Source organism: Helianthus annuus, chromosome 3 (assembly GCF_002127325.2).
Source record: "Helianthus annuus cultivar XRQ/B chromosome 3, HanXRQr2.0-SUNRISE, whole genome shotgun sequence".
Taxonomy (NCBI): Eukaryota; Viridiplantae; Streptophyta; class Magnoliopsida; order Asterales; family Asteraceae; genus Helianthus; species Helianthus annuus.
Window position 1 is genome coordinate 153,242,810 of NC_035435.2, and position 12,052 is coordinate 153,254,861.

General features: G+C 35.3%; 1 protein-coding gene and 1 long non-coding RNA gene across 16 annotated transcripts; one reads left to right on the top strand and one right to left on the bottom strand.

Annotated features, from left to right (window-relative positions):
- Window positions 1-787: 787 nt before the first annotated feature.
- LOC110930122 (sulfate transporter 1.2-like) lies at window positions 788-4,879 on the top strand. 14 transcript variants are annotated; one of them, XR_004888633.1, is made up of 8 exons: window positions 788-1,091; window positions 1,656-1,757; window positions 1,831-1,921; window positions 3,246-3,283; window positions 3,791-3,966; window positions 4,079-4,240; window positions 4,357-4,515; window positions 4,589-4,879. XR_004888633.1 is itself a non-coding variant. In XM_022173349.2 (5 exons), the coding sequence occupies exons 3-5, from the start codon at window positions 4,120-4,122 to the stop codon at window positions 4,719-4,721; spliced, it is 456 nt and encodes a 151-aa protein (XP_022029041.1). In that variant the 5' UTR covers window positions 3,152-3,283; window positions 3,791-3,966; window positions 4,079-4,119; the 3' UTR covers window positions 4,722-4,879. The 14 variants fall into 14 exon arrangements, 2 of the variants coding, with proteins under 2 accessions (XP_022029041.1, XP_035843495.1); XR_004888631.1 differs by having other exon boundaries at window positions 1,839-1,921; XR_002587644.2 differs by lacking the exon at window positions 3,246-3,283 and having other exon boundaries at window positions 1,839-1,921; window positions 4,051-4,240.
- A 3,737-nt stretch (window positions 4,880-8,616) lies between these two features.
- Window positions 8,617-11,696, bottom strand: LOC110930124. 2 transcript variants are annotated; one of them, XR_004888636.1, is made up of 7 exons: window positions 11,442-11,696; window positions 11,086-11,202; window positions 10,473-10,551; window positions 9,641-9,671; window positions 9,354-9,495; window positions 9,128-9,259; window positions 8,617-9,036 (listed from the first exon to the last, which is right to left on the bottom strand). It is a non-coding gene; the product is annotated as an uncharacterized LOC110930124 (long non-coding RNA). The 2 variants fall into 2 exon arrangements; XR_002587648.2 differs by lacking the exon at window positions 10,473-10,551 and having other exon boundaries at window positions 11,442-11,688.
- Between the last annotated feature and the right edge of the window lie 356 nt (window positions 11,697-12,052).

Sequence of the window (12,052 nt, forward strand, 5' to 3'; positions counted from 1 at the left end):
GAAATCAACCAAAGACCTGCGTTTTATAGTTAGGGAACCAAGACAACACTTTTATGAAAAGCTGCAACTTTTTGTGAAGAGTATGACAACTGTTGAATAAAATTGTTGACAATTATTTGGTTACATCAGTAGTTACTTATATCAGCATGAAAATTATGAGTATGAACTCCTTTAGCAGAAACTTGGTTAGTGAAGGTGAGTTGGTTGTTAGTTCATCATTTACTATTGATCACTCAAGTTATTAATGCACACTTACTACTGATGCATACACTATGCTTGTAGTAGTTGCTATTGCTGTCAATTGTTATCGCTCTTAGTTTCCACTAATGGGCCAAAATGTTATTGATCATGGTTATAACACACCGAAATGTTATTGTCATCGCTCTTAGTTTCCACTAATGGGCCAAAATCAATCAATTCATACGCCACGTTAGGGATGGCAATCAAACCCGAACCCACTGGGTAAACCCGAAACCCGACACATTTTGGACGGGTTTGGGGTCGGTTAATCGGGTTTGTGACGGGTTTGGGAATAGTTTTTATTTTTTTCGCGGGTTTGGGACGGCTTTGGGATTTAGTGATATACCCGTTTACCCGACCCAATTACCCGATAAAGTGTACCCGTTTACCCCATTGTATACCCGATATAATTTCTTTTATATTATTAAATCTTTATATATAATAAAAGAACAAGGTTGGGACACTTGTCCCCTCCATATTCAATTAAGACACATGTCAACCCCACCTTTAATTTACTAACGTGTTTATCATCTAGACTATCCACGCTATCCACACTCCTCAACCAGGTTTTCTTTTGTAGAGAGAGAAAGAGAGAACAAGAAAGGCAGAAAACCTCATCCCCAAATACCCATTTCATCGCCTCCCTTTTAGATCTGAGACCTACAACGCTCTCTCCTTCAAATTCATGTCCGCCACCGCTACAATAACCACCGCTGAAACCAGTTGCAACCATCTTCCATCGATCTTGCCGCTAGGGTTCAACCATTTCCCACCGCTGAAACAGTTGCAACCATCTTCCATGGAAAAAAATGATGTTCGTACCCCAAGCATGTGTTGCTTCAGATGTGCAGGTTTGATTTAGTTTATTTAAGTTGTTACATTTTTTTTCTATATTTTTATTATGATATCAAGAAATTTGCTTTGAAGTTCAATTTTAGGGTTTAATTTCTTTGCGTATTGTATCCATACTGCCATTTTGCTTTATGTTTTCTTTGAAGTTAGATATAAGTTTGTAGTTTCATTTTTTTTCTTATATTTATTTACTATTTTTTTATTATGCAAATTGGAACTGCTTAAGTCCTTGAGCAACTTTGTGGAAAGTACTGATCGATTTTGAATTTGAGTAAATTCGTTGTGTTTGTGTTATTTAGGGGGAATTTTTTTTTGATGTCATGTCTTTAAATATAATCATCATTAACTTTTATATAAAAGGAAAAGCTAGATAACTGAAAGATGTATATAAATGGTTAAATGAGGTAGATTGAAACAAAGGAAACACACCTTGTGGTTCTAAATGAACAGAATGAAAGAAAGAGTAAGGCATAATGTAGTAGAAAAGGGAATTTCAAGAAGAATGGAAATACTTCTACATGATTTAAAAGTGTTCTCATAATAAGCCTGGTATAATTGAACAGGACAATTGGGTCCTAACAAATTTTAGCCAAAACAGGAATCGGTAGTTGGTGGTGTACAAACAATGCATAGAATAGTAGAGGACAAGTTTCACGATGGATATGGTAAGTTCTCCATGGACATTATTATGTAATAAGAGGTTTCATGGGTCACTTTATTAACAGTTTTTTTTCCAAGTTATGCAGGGAAAATTTTACATATACGACTTTTGGATGACGTTATAAGCTCCATCAATGGATGGTATATGGAGCGTGGCCTTTTTGGCTTGGTTAGTGTTTGATCCCATTGTTATTTGCTCTTTCTGTAATTGCAGTTTTGTTTGACTCTACACCATTAATTAGAGGGGGCAATCTTGACCCAAAGCCTTTCAAGTGGGTCACTTTGGGTTGCTTTTTAAATTATATGGGTTGGTTTGGGTAAGACATTTTCACTCAATGGGTCAAAATGGGTCAATTAAAATTCCATCTCATATATTTTCGGGTCAAAACGGGTCGACAACTTCAAAGAAATGGATCAATGTGGGTTGGTGTCCTAAAGAAACAGGACAAGTTTTGGATCGGCACGGGTTTCCGCACGGGACGGGTTTCGGGCCGACATGAGTTTTCGCAAGGGACGAGTTTGGAGTCGGGGCGGATTTTAGCACGAGACGGGTTTCAGTTCGGTTTTTTTTTTATTTGTTTGGGTCGGTTATTTTCGGTTTCGGTTGAGATTTTTTGTTTCCTTTTGGTCACTTTTTCGGTTCGTTTTTTATTTTTTTCAGTTTTTGTTTCGTTTTGGCCGGTTTCGATTCGGTTTTTTGTTTCGTTTTGCTCGGTTTTTTCCGGATCGGTTTCAATCTTTTCAGTATTTTTTGTTTCGTTTTGGTTGTTTTGTTTCGGTTCAGTTTTCGGTTTTTTGTTTCGTTTTAGTTGCTTTTTTCCTTTGATTTTTTCAGTTTTTTTGTTTCGTTTCGGTTCAGTTTCGGGTTTTTTGTTTCGTTTTGGTCGCCTTTTTCGTTCGATTTTTTCAGTTTTTTTGTTAGTAGTTGGGTCGTGTGTACTGCTGTAACGAGATCAAGATACTTTAGCATTGTAAACGATTCTAATAGCAAGCTTTAAAACATTGGAATACAACACGAGAAATCAGAGGGTTCAATACATGAATGATAATCAGCTACCATTTAGCATTATGTTATTTAATAAGAAGATTTAACAGTAAAGATGGTTTGAAGTTCAACCGTTTCGACGCGTACCGTTTCGACGCGAACCGTTTCGACGCGAACCGTTTCGACGCGTACCGTTTCGAGGCGAACCGTTTCACCCGAACAAAATTGCCCCTTGATGTACAATCTCTTTAGAAAACATTTTTAACCAACCCGACCCGAAACCTGTTCCGACCCGAAACCCGTTCTGACCCGAACCCGTTCTGACCCGAACCCGTTTCGACCCGAACCCGTTTTGACCCGAACCAACACAACCCCTTTTTTAGTTGACCCGTTTTGACCCGAACCCATTTTGACCCGAACCCGTCTTGACCCATGACCCGACCCGACCCAACCCGACCCGTTTGCCAGGTCTACCATTAATCATGTAAATGTATTTTGAGTTCATTAGGTTTCAGGGGTTGAGTTTCATTGTGGGGGAATTTTGAGGTTAGGCTAACAATATATCCATATGCTTTCTCAATAAAACGTACGAGTAAATCTTTGTTTCTGCTATTTATTTAGACATTGTGTTTGTTTTCTTAATTACATTTTGTTTGTAATTTTTTACTAAGTTTTTAGCATGTTTATTAACCAACTATATATTAGAGGAAGCGATTTTATCTGCCAACGCCTTCTCTAGAGGTGACAAGATTTTGCAATTTGGGTAATGAGTCAGAACACGTTGTTCGGCTGGTTCGACCCACAAATTTGTATGTTTTTTAGATAAATAACTGATGTGTACTTATGATCCCAAATACGATATTTCATACAATAATGATGTATGTATTATAAGTAGACCTCACACTATTTTCAACCATTTTTAACCCATTCATTCTATCTAAGAAATAGATGTGACTTGTAACCCTTAATTCTAGCATTTAATCTTTTTTCTACAAGCCTTTATTAAAAAAAATTTACTTTCATTCGCTTTTCGTGATTTCGGTTTATGCTTAGGTATTTCTAGGGCTAGCTGTTTAAGGTTCATATAACCTTATGAATCTTGAATGACTCAATTTGGTTAAAGTCTATCGGGAACAAGTTAGGAATGGCGCCTTCGACTGAAGAACGGGCCGCTGAAGCCAAGTTTAACGAGGATGGAAATACAGGTTTGAAGAATCAGGCTAAGTAAGGTTAGGCCTTTTAGTTGTTGTGTTGTCAATTGTTGATGTGATGCATTCATGAACCTACAAATTTATATCTAACTTATTACATAGGTTCATTTTTTCCATATTTATTTTGCAGATGATGAAGCATTTGCAGTTGTTGAAGGGGGATTGTGCGGTATGCAAGTCTACATGCTCATCATGGTAGGACAGGAAGCTAGAAGGATGATTTGGATCCTTGCGTATGTGGGGTATGCAAGTGTACATGCTCAACTTTACTTACCTCCAAAATATGGATTGTGTAAGTTTCCTTCACTATATAATTGCATGCAAGTGTTGTTTTGGAACTTTGACCAATCTAAGTTGACTTGTAGACTTGAGTTTTGTTCCACCTCTTATATATGCGTTCATTGGTAGCTCGAGAGATATTGCAATGGGCCCTGTGGCAGTGGTCTCTCTGTTGCTTGGAACTTTGTTACGAGATGAGGTTGAGCCAAATACACCTGAATATTTATGTCTTGCTTTCACTGCAACATTCTTTGCTGGAGTCACTCAAGCTGCACTCGGGTTTTTCAGGTAATATAACTTTAACAAAAACTGTCGTTTTGATCCGAATCTTATATAGTTTTGAGAGTTGCTCTTTTTACAGATTGGGTTTTCTGATCGATTTTCTGTCACATGCTGCGATTGTGGGGTTCATGGGAGGAGTGGTCGTTACCATTGCGCTTCAGCAACTTAAAGGGTTGTTAGGGAACAAGGATTTAAAAAAAAGACTGATTTAGTTCATGACCAACTTACTAAACTAAAACTTGTGTTCATAAAATAGAAAATGGAAAATAGAACTGACAAGACTAAAACTTGTGTTCATAAAATAGAAAATGGAAAATAGAACTGACAAGTGTGAAAACATTATTATTTTAAATTATTTGGTTTTATGTTATTTGGATTTTTTTTTTTAAATCATACATCATATTTTTTAATATATTTTAAATTTAACTTTTTTAAGCCCGTGTGTCACACAGGATATAAGCTAGTAAGTATATATATGATACATCCATTTTTTACACATATAGGTATTCTATTACATATACATTGTAGTTAATTATTTGATATATAGTTTTATAATGACAATACAAAATGTAATTGATTAGTAGTTACCCGATAGATACCCAATGGGTTTTGAGATAAGTATACCCAACGAGTAATCTTTTTGATTTAACGGGTTTACCCGAAACCCGTGGGTATACCCGATGGGTATTTACCCGCTAGAAACCCGACGGGTTTTGGGACGGGTTTGGGACAAGCTTATCTAACCGGGTTTGGGTTTGGGATTACTTAAACCCGTCCCAAACCCGACCCGTTGCCATCCCTACGCCACGTACAGGGCTAGACGCCCCGTCTTAAAGAAAATGAGAAAACAAAAAAATATATGTCGCGTACTGGGCATCTAGTGTGGTCCAAATGACCAGTATAGCCCTGTGTTGCCGCCAAGTCTAGCCTAACTCAGGGGTATAATAGTCTTTTAAACAACTCTAGACGCCCAGTCTAGCCCAGTACGCGACGTCTAGCCCCTCAAATATAAAAATTAAAAAAAAGCAAAATGACAAATTACCATTTTAGCCCTGAGACACCCCAAGTCTAGGCCTAACTCAGGGCTAAAATAATAATTAACCATTTGAGAACTATTATGCTCAAATGGTTAATTACCATTTTAGCCCTGATTTAGGCCTAGACGGGGTGTTTCAGGGCTAAAATGTTAATTTGCCATTTTGCTTTTTTTTTTTTATGCTTCAGAGGCTAGACGTCGCGTACAGGGCTAGTCTGGGCATATAAGGGTTGTTTAAAAGACTATTATACCCCTGAGTTAGGGCTAGACTAGGGCAATACATGGCTATAATGGTCTTTTGGACCACACTATATGCCCAGTATTGCCCTGTACGCGACGTATATTTTTATTTGTTTTTATTTTCTCTTTTTATTATCAATAACACTAATATTAATTATAAAAAAAAACTCATACTAATTAAAATAACACTAATATTAATTATACAAAAATCATATTAATTATAATAACACTAATATTAATTATACAAAAATCATTCTTCCGATTCACTGTCGATGAAATTAATACTCGGGTTTGGGTTTGGTTTCCACATTAATTATAATAGCACTAATAATGTTTATACAAAAACTAGGTTATCACCCGGGACTGCTTCCCGGGTAGTTTAATTTTATTAGTTAACTAGTATTAAGCACCCCCGCGTTGCGGCGGGGGGCCAAGTAGCACAAAGACCCCGTGCGTTGCGGTGGTAAGATATGACGACTCGCATCAAAAGCATTTTATGGCCATTAACGAAACCAGTTACATAAACTTAGTTAATACTTCTGTATACAATTGTCATAGTTTTTTCCAACCATATCATTCCTGAAACAAAAGCAAAAAGTTCTCGTACAAAAAGTACCAAATTTTAAGCATACATATAGCATTGGATCTTAACTTTCAAGTACCAAATTTTAAGTCAATGGATCTTACAGTGGCGTACCCAAAGCAGCAAGAATGAGTTATTATGTGGAGAGCTAATCTCTTGTGTCTCGCGACTATCGGTCATTGGTTCTCTAATATTATGTGCCGGAAGTGGCAATTTGGCACATCTTTTATAAAATGCCACTTCACAGGGAAACTTCCACTTTGCCAAAAATCCATATCTTCATGAAATTCTACACGCCCAATCATTTCAGCAACGCCACAAAACTGGCCACTTGCGTTAACCTATTAATAAAGAGAGAAAAACTAAAACTGAATTTGTCAACTTATAGAAATGAAAATTTATCCCACATCACCTCAATCCACGGCTCCACGCATACAACATTTGAAACAACATAAATGATGAAGGGTAATACTACATGTACAACATAAATGATGAAGGGTAACAGTACATGTACATGTGTATATACATTTATGTTGTATCTGTGTGTGGAAGATAGGTAGGGAGTCATACATGAAATTTTACTGGTTAAAGCTCCATAAAACCATCCATAGGAGCAACATAGATTCAAGAGCACATGTATAACCGTTGAATCTCTCTGTGTTGTAGTCATTTGTACACCAACAAAAGGAAGCTCTGGCTATCCTTCCACCAAACAAAGATTGCGAATCCCATTTGAAATAAGTGCTATAGGAAGGTAAATTGATAATGGTAATCACATACATATATAAATCACAGCAACATATGATAAATTATCACAAAATGGCACAAAAAAACGCAAAAAAGAGCAAATCAAGAGTTCGAATAGAGAAATTACCTAGCCAACTGATTACAAATTCCCTAATTAAGGTTAATTTCTTCTATTTATGAGGAAAATCATTTGCACACTGCTATGCCATTGCTGATCCAAGCAACACAACTGCCCCTATCTTCTGTTATGGCAGAGTCCGTCGCCGTGAATCCATCTACGGTCACCAGAATCGCGCTTAGATGTCAAGCATAAATCATTCTAAAGATCTACTTCGAAAAGTTGTTCGTCGTAGTCTTCTTCTAATCGATGACCGAGGACCTGCTTCGACGTCGACATAGTTGAGAGAGAGAAGAGGGTTTGGGGGAACTGGGGAAGGGATCAGAGTGAAGAGAGAGATGACGAGATGAGAGAAGAAGAGATGAGATGGCATGGTGTTACACATATTGAGGGAGAGGTTTGTATGTTTTAGGCTTTTAGCTACTGCTTCAGTAAGTTGTCCATCTACGTACAACAAACATTTGCGCAGAAAACAAATTATGCAACAGGTACAACAACCTCAAGCACAAAGATGTTGAAAATTAGAGTATATATAAATAAACATGTATTTTTATTAAAATGTAACATATTATTTCATTAAATTTTTACACGGCATTGAATGATTGTGGGAGCACCCCTGTGCGATACGGTACCGGTTAAGTCAAACCACTTATGAAAAAACAGGTTGAAATTGCTTCGTACCATAATCCGTGAACTTCACGAGCGAAAAAATTAATTTAAAATCATAAGTGTTATAACGATGATGTTTATTACATATAATAGTGAAAAATGAAATTACAATTATATTTCGAAAAACGGGACATGTGTCCCAAATATGTAGTTCACATAAGTGAGTGTCATATATATCAATTGATGAACTGAATTTGCATCTAGATGCGACAACATGTTTTGAAGGTTTTGCTACAAAAAGCTTCCTTCGCTTCTTGACCATTTAAAAACATGAAAAATGGCTAACTGGCATGTCCTAGCCTCTAATCAAATCACTCCAACCGATGACACTATACCTAGAGAAAACATCTAACATAAATATACATTTAAAAAAATGCAAAATAATTAATGTGTTAATGATGTAATACGATGTCATGCATTTCACTTTAGAGTGCAGAGTAAAATTACTTAAATTCTTACAAGCACTCATTACGAGATTATACAAATCTCATAATTTTGACTTCAAATAATCAGTTTAATCAAACACTGAAAACTAATTATTGCAACTTTAAATATGAATAATCAGCTTAAATGCACATTCAAACGCACCCTTAGCAATGACTTAACCTATCTACTCACTAAAATCTAGGCCACATAACTAAACAGAGAGCAACAAAAAAACTCAAGAAGAAAAAGTATACATGTTCTTATAAGTGCTATGGTTCAAATTTTCGATCCATGAATCAGGCAAACCCCTTGTAATGCATAATCAACCTTGTGACATTATACAGGCATATATGTATAAGTAACACATTAGAAACAAACTTGAAAAGCAGTATGCATTACAAAAATCTACAGAAAGTTTAAACACTGACGAAAAAAGGTTACTACTATATTCATTATCTGACCCGCCAAAAGATGTATCCCAATAACCATATTGGTTTCACCTCTAACTTATCATCATCAGAGACAGAAGTTGACTTTACAGGCATACCACTGCCATCTGCATAGACCATTCAACTTCTTCTTTTTCAACCACATACCATATACCAATTCCCTTATGAACCTTACATTGGAACAACATACTTATAGTGAAAATTGAGTCAAGCTTAATTGCTGCTTCCAACTGATCATCCAGCCAAATGACAGTTGAACCTGCCAATTTGATTAAAAAGCTTGAGCCATATATCCCTGCACTTAAGAACAAAAATATATCAACGTATTTAATCTCAGCGAATATACGTACCTGTATTCATGGTTTAAAAGGCGATTTAAGGCGCACCTAGGCTGAGGCAGTGAAAAACCACATAAAAGGCTAAGCCTCAATCATTCCTGTAGCGATGGAGGTGGTAGCGATAGCAGTTATTCTTTAACCTATCTTCAATCATTGATATAAGGTTTTTAATAAACTAAAATCAACGGCGACCCAAAATCAACATATACTTTTTAATAATAAGAAAAAAAATGCAGACCTTTGAACTGAACTGGCTCCAGATCAACTCGTCGGAACCCTAGCCGTCAGGAGGCAGTGGCTAGGGCATTATGTCCCACTTTCCAGATGTGTAACAAAAACCACACGAAGAACGATAGCAAGAATCAGATACAAATCTAAACCTGTTCAAAATCCCCGTTAGCAAGCAACCAAAAACGATCAAACATTAAAACGGAAACAGAAATCAAAACCAAAAGGAGCCTAACTGATTAATAAAAGGATTAAGATATAATAGATAAAACACTGAATGATTGAGAAAAGTTGTACCTTAATGTAGAATCGGTGTTTGACTGTACAACTACAAAAGATAATTATAAGAATTTAGTCAAAAACATGATATCTAATTTTCATTTTACAATACCATGTTATCCATGAAAATCATGTCCATGCGGTAAGTTTGATTCTTGTTAACATTCATCATTTTCCTCTAAAGGCTAACGATCTTCACCTTAATGGTGTAGTTGTTTGAAAAGGCATTAAGATCATTAAGAGAGCTAATCTTTGTAACATCCATTTCAATACTCGAAAGAAAAAAAAAACAATAAGATACATGAACATAGAAAGCAATGTCTTGACAATTACAAAAGTAACAGTGAACAAATAAGCAAAATTTAGACAATAAAATTTTGACCAAATGTAAATATTCGATGTTTGAAAAGAATATATGCAATTAAATGTAAAGAATGATTAGTGTTCATCACTATATATAAGGTTTGTTTAAATTTTAAATTTTTTCGGAATTGATATTTAAAAAGGCAAAAAAGGTATATTAATTCTATATTTGTATTTGTTATACACTGAGATTTACTCCTAATTTGATTTGATTATATATAAAGAAAGGAAAGTATATACTATAAAATTGTAAATTATGGGTGGAAGAGAACCAATAAATGAAACAATCAATAATAACTTACCAAATAATTACATTTGTGATTTTGAAATTCAAATATAATCTGTAACGACTTTCCAAATACTTTACGTTTGTGATTTTGAAATTCAAATATAATTGGTCGAACTTCTATTATATACCAAGATTTGATAGTTAATATTGAATAATTGAATAATCTATTATATATAATAAAAAGATACAGGGTCTAACCCAATATCACTTCTAAAGTAAAGTTCCACCAACTCAATTCTTTTGAAGCAAGAATCAACCAAGGCCTGTTTATTATTAGCTAACGAAATAAAAAACAATTAGAAATTAGGATAATGGAGCATGTTGGATCACTATTGCAAGTAAAAAAACATAATCTAAAACAATTTCATTAAAATTAGTAATATTAGGGTACCCATGATGATTGTTGAAGGTAAAAAGTGTACCGAAAAATATGAAAAACGTACTGGCTAGTAATATCAGCGAACACTTATGATAAAAACAAATATTCTACCCCTATCAGAACACTTATGATAAAACAGTGAATTAACATGATTACACATCTAACCTAACCAAAATTTGTAAAACTTAACTAAATTTAATTAATTATTTCCAGTGTTAAAAATGAAAACACAGATAGCGGTACCGATACCGAACCGGTACCATACCGATAGACTTTATACGATGTTTGGTACTCACTTCTCCATAAATTCAGTATCAGAATCCGGTTCGGTACCGATCTCATCCCTAGATCATAAAACTTGCAGCATTTGACAAAAAAATGGATGTAATCAACGGCTACAATTATAACAAAAACATAAACACAAATACTAACCCTAGTCTCTCCTTCAGATTCCATCTCTCCTTTCTTAGAAGAGCAATCAATCAACTACAAATCCGATAAATCACACGCCACAAGCAAACATAACCTCAGATCTGTATGCAACAGCACCTGTTAACAAAGATCAAACTTTCAATTACCTAATTCATCAAACCTAACTCAAATATCAACACTAAAACCAAAAAATCTCAGTCAAACGTTCACATTCACGAGTCAATACACACGATCCGATCAATCAACGTTACATGAACAACTAATTCGATTACACTAACTCTAAAATCATTAAATCTGAAATTAGTAAATGTAAGTTATGTTAATTATTAGATGAAATCGATGAGAAACATTCGTACCTGTGAAGATTGTGAAGATCTGGAGTGTTATATTAGATGATACAGAAATCAAGAGAGTCAAACAGTTTGGGGCATTAATGGAGTGATGAGATCTGAAGAGTGAGAATGAAAGTAGGGATCTGGATGAAGTATAATTGAGAAGCACAAAGGTTGGGGTTGTGGGATTAAGTGATGACGAAGATTTGGTTTCAAAGAAAATGAGATGGAGGAAGAAGAAGCATATGATAGTTAGGGTTTCAGGAAATTAGGATACTGTTTTTATAAGATCCGAATATAACGAATATGACATTAGGTTTGACCCATTTAGGACCCATATATAAAAAGAAAAGCACGCTGCCACTTTCCCGCCAAAACCAAAATTTAGAAGCCCTAATGTTGCAACACGTGTCCCAAATTATTTTCGTTTATTATATATAATAGATAATAGATGCAGCTTTTCATCAAAAACACATCAAATTACCCTACCAAAACACCAAATTCTTCAATAAAAAAACATCACTCTTCATGACGGCTCGTCTAGGCCTATATTAGGCGTATACATCCCGTATAGGCCTATGGGTGTAGTATAGGCCTCGTATAGGCCTATGGATGTAGTATAGGTCCTGTATAAG

What these genes read in the sequence shown, in the direction of transcription:
- LOC110930122 (XM_022173349.2), top strand. Translation starts at nt 4,120, where the DNA reads ATGCAAGTCTACATGCTCATCATGGTAGGACAGGAAGCTAGAAGGATG. An exon ending in ACCTCCAAAATATGGATTGT is followed by an intron (nt 4,241 to 4,313) that starts GTAAGTTTCCTT and finishes GTTGACTTGTAG; the next exon opens with ACTTGAGTTTTGTTCCACCT. An exon ending in GCTGCACTCGGGTTTTTCAG is followed by an intron (nt 4,516 to 4,588) that starts GTAATATAACTT and finishes CTCTTTTTACAG; the next exon opens with ATTGGGTTTTCTGATCGATT.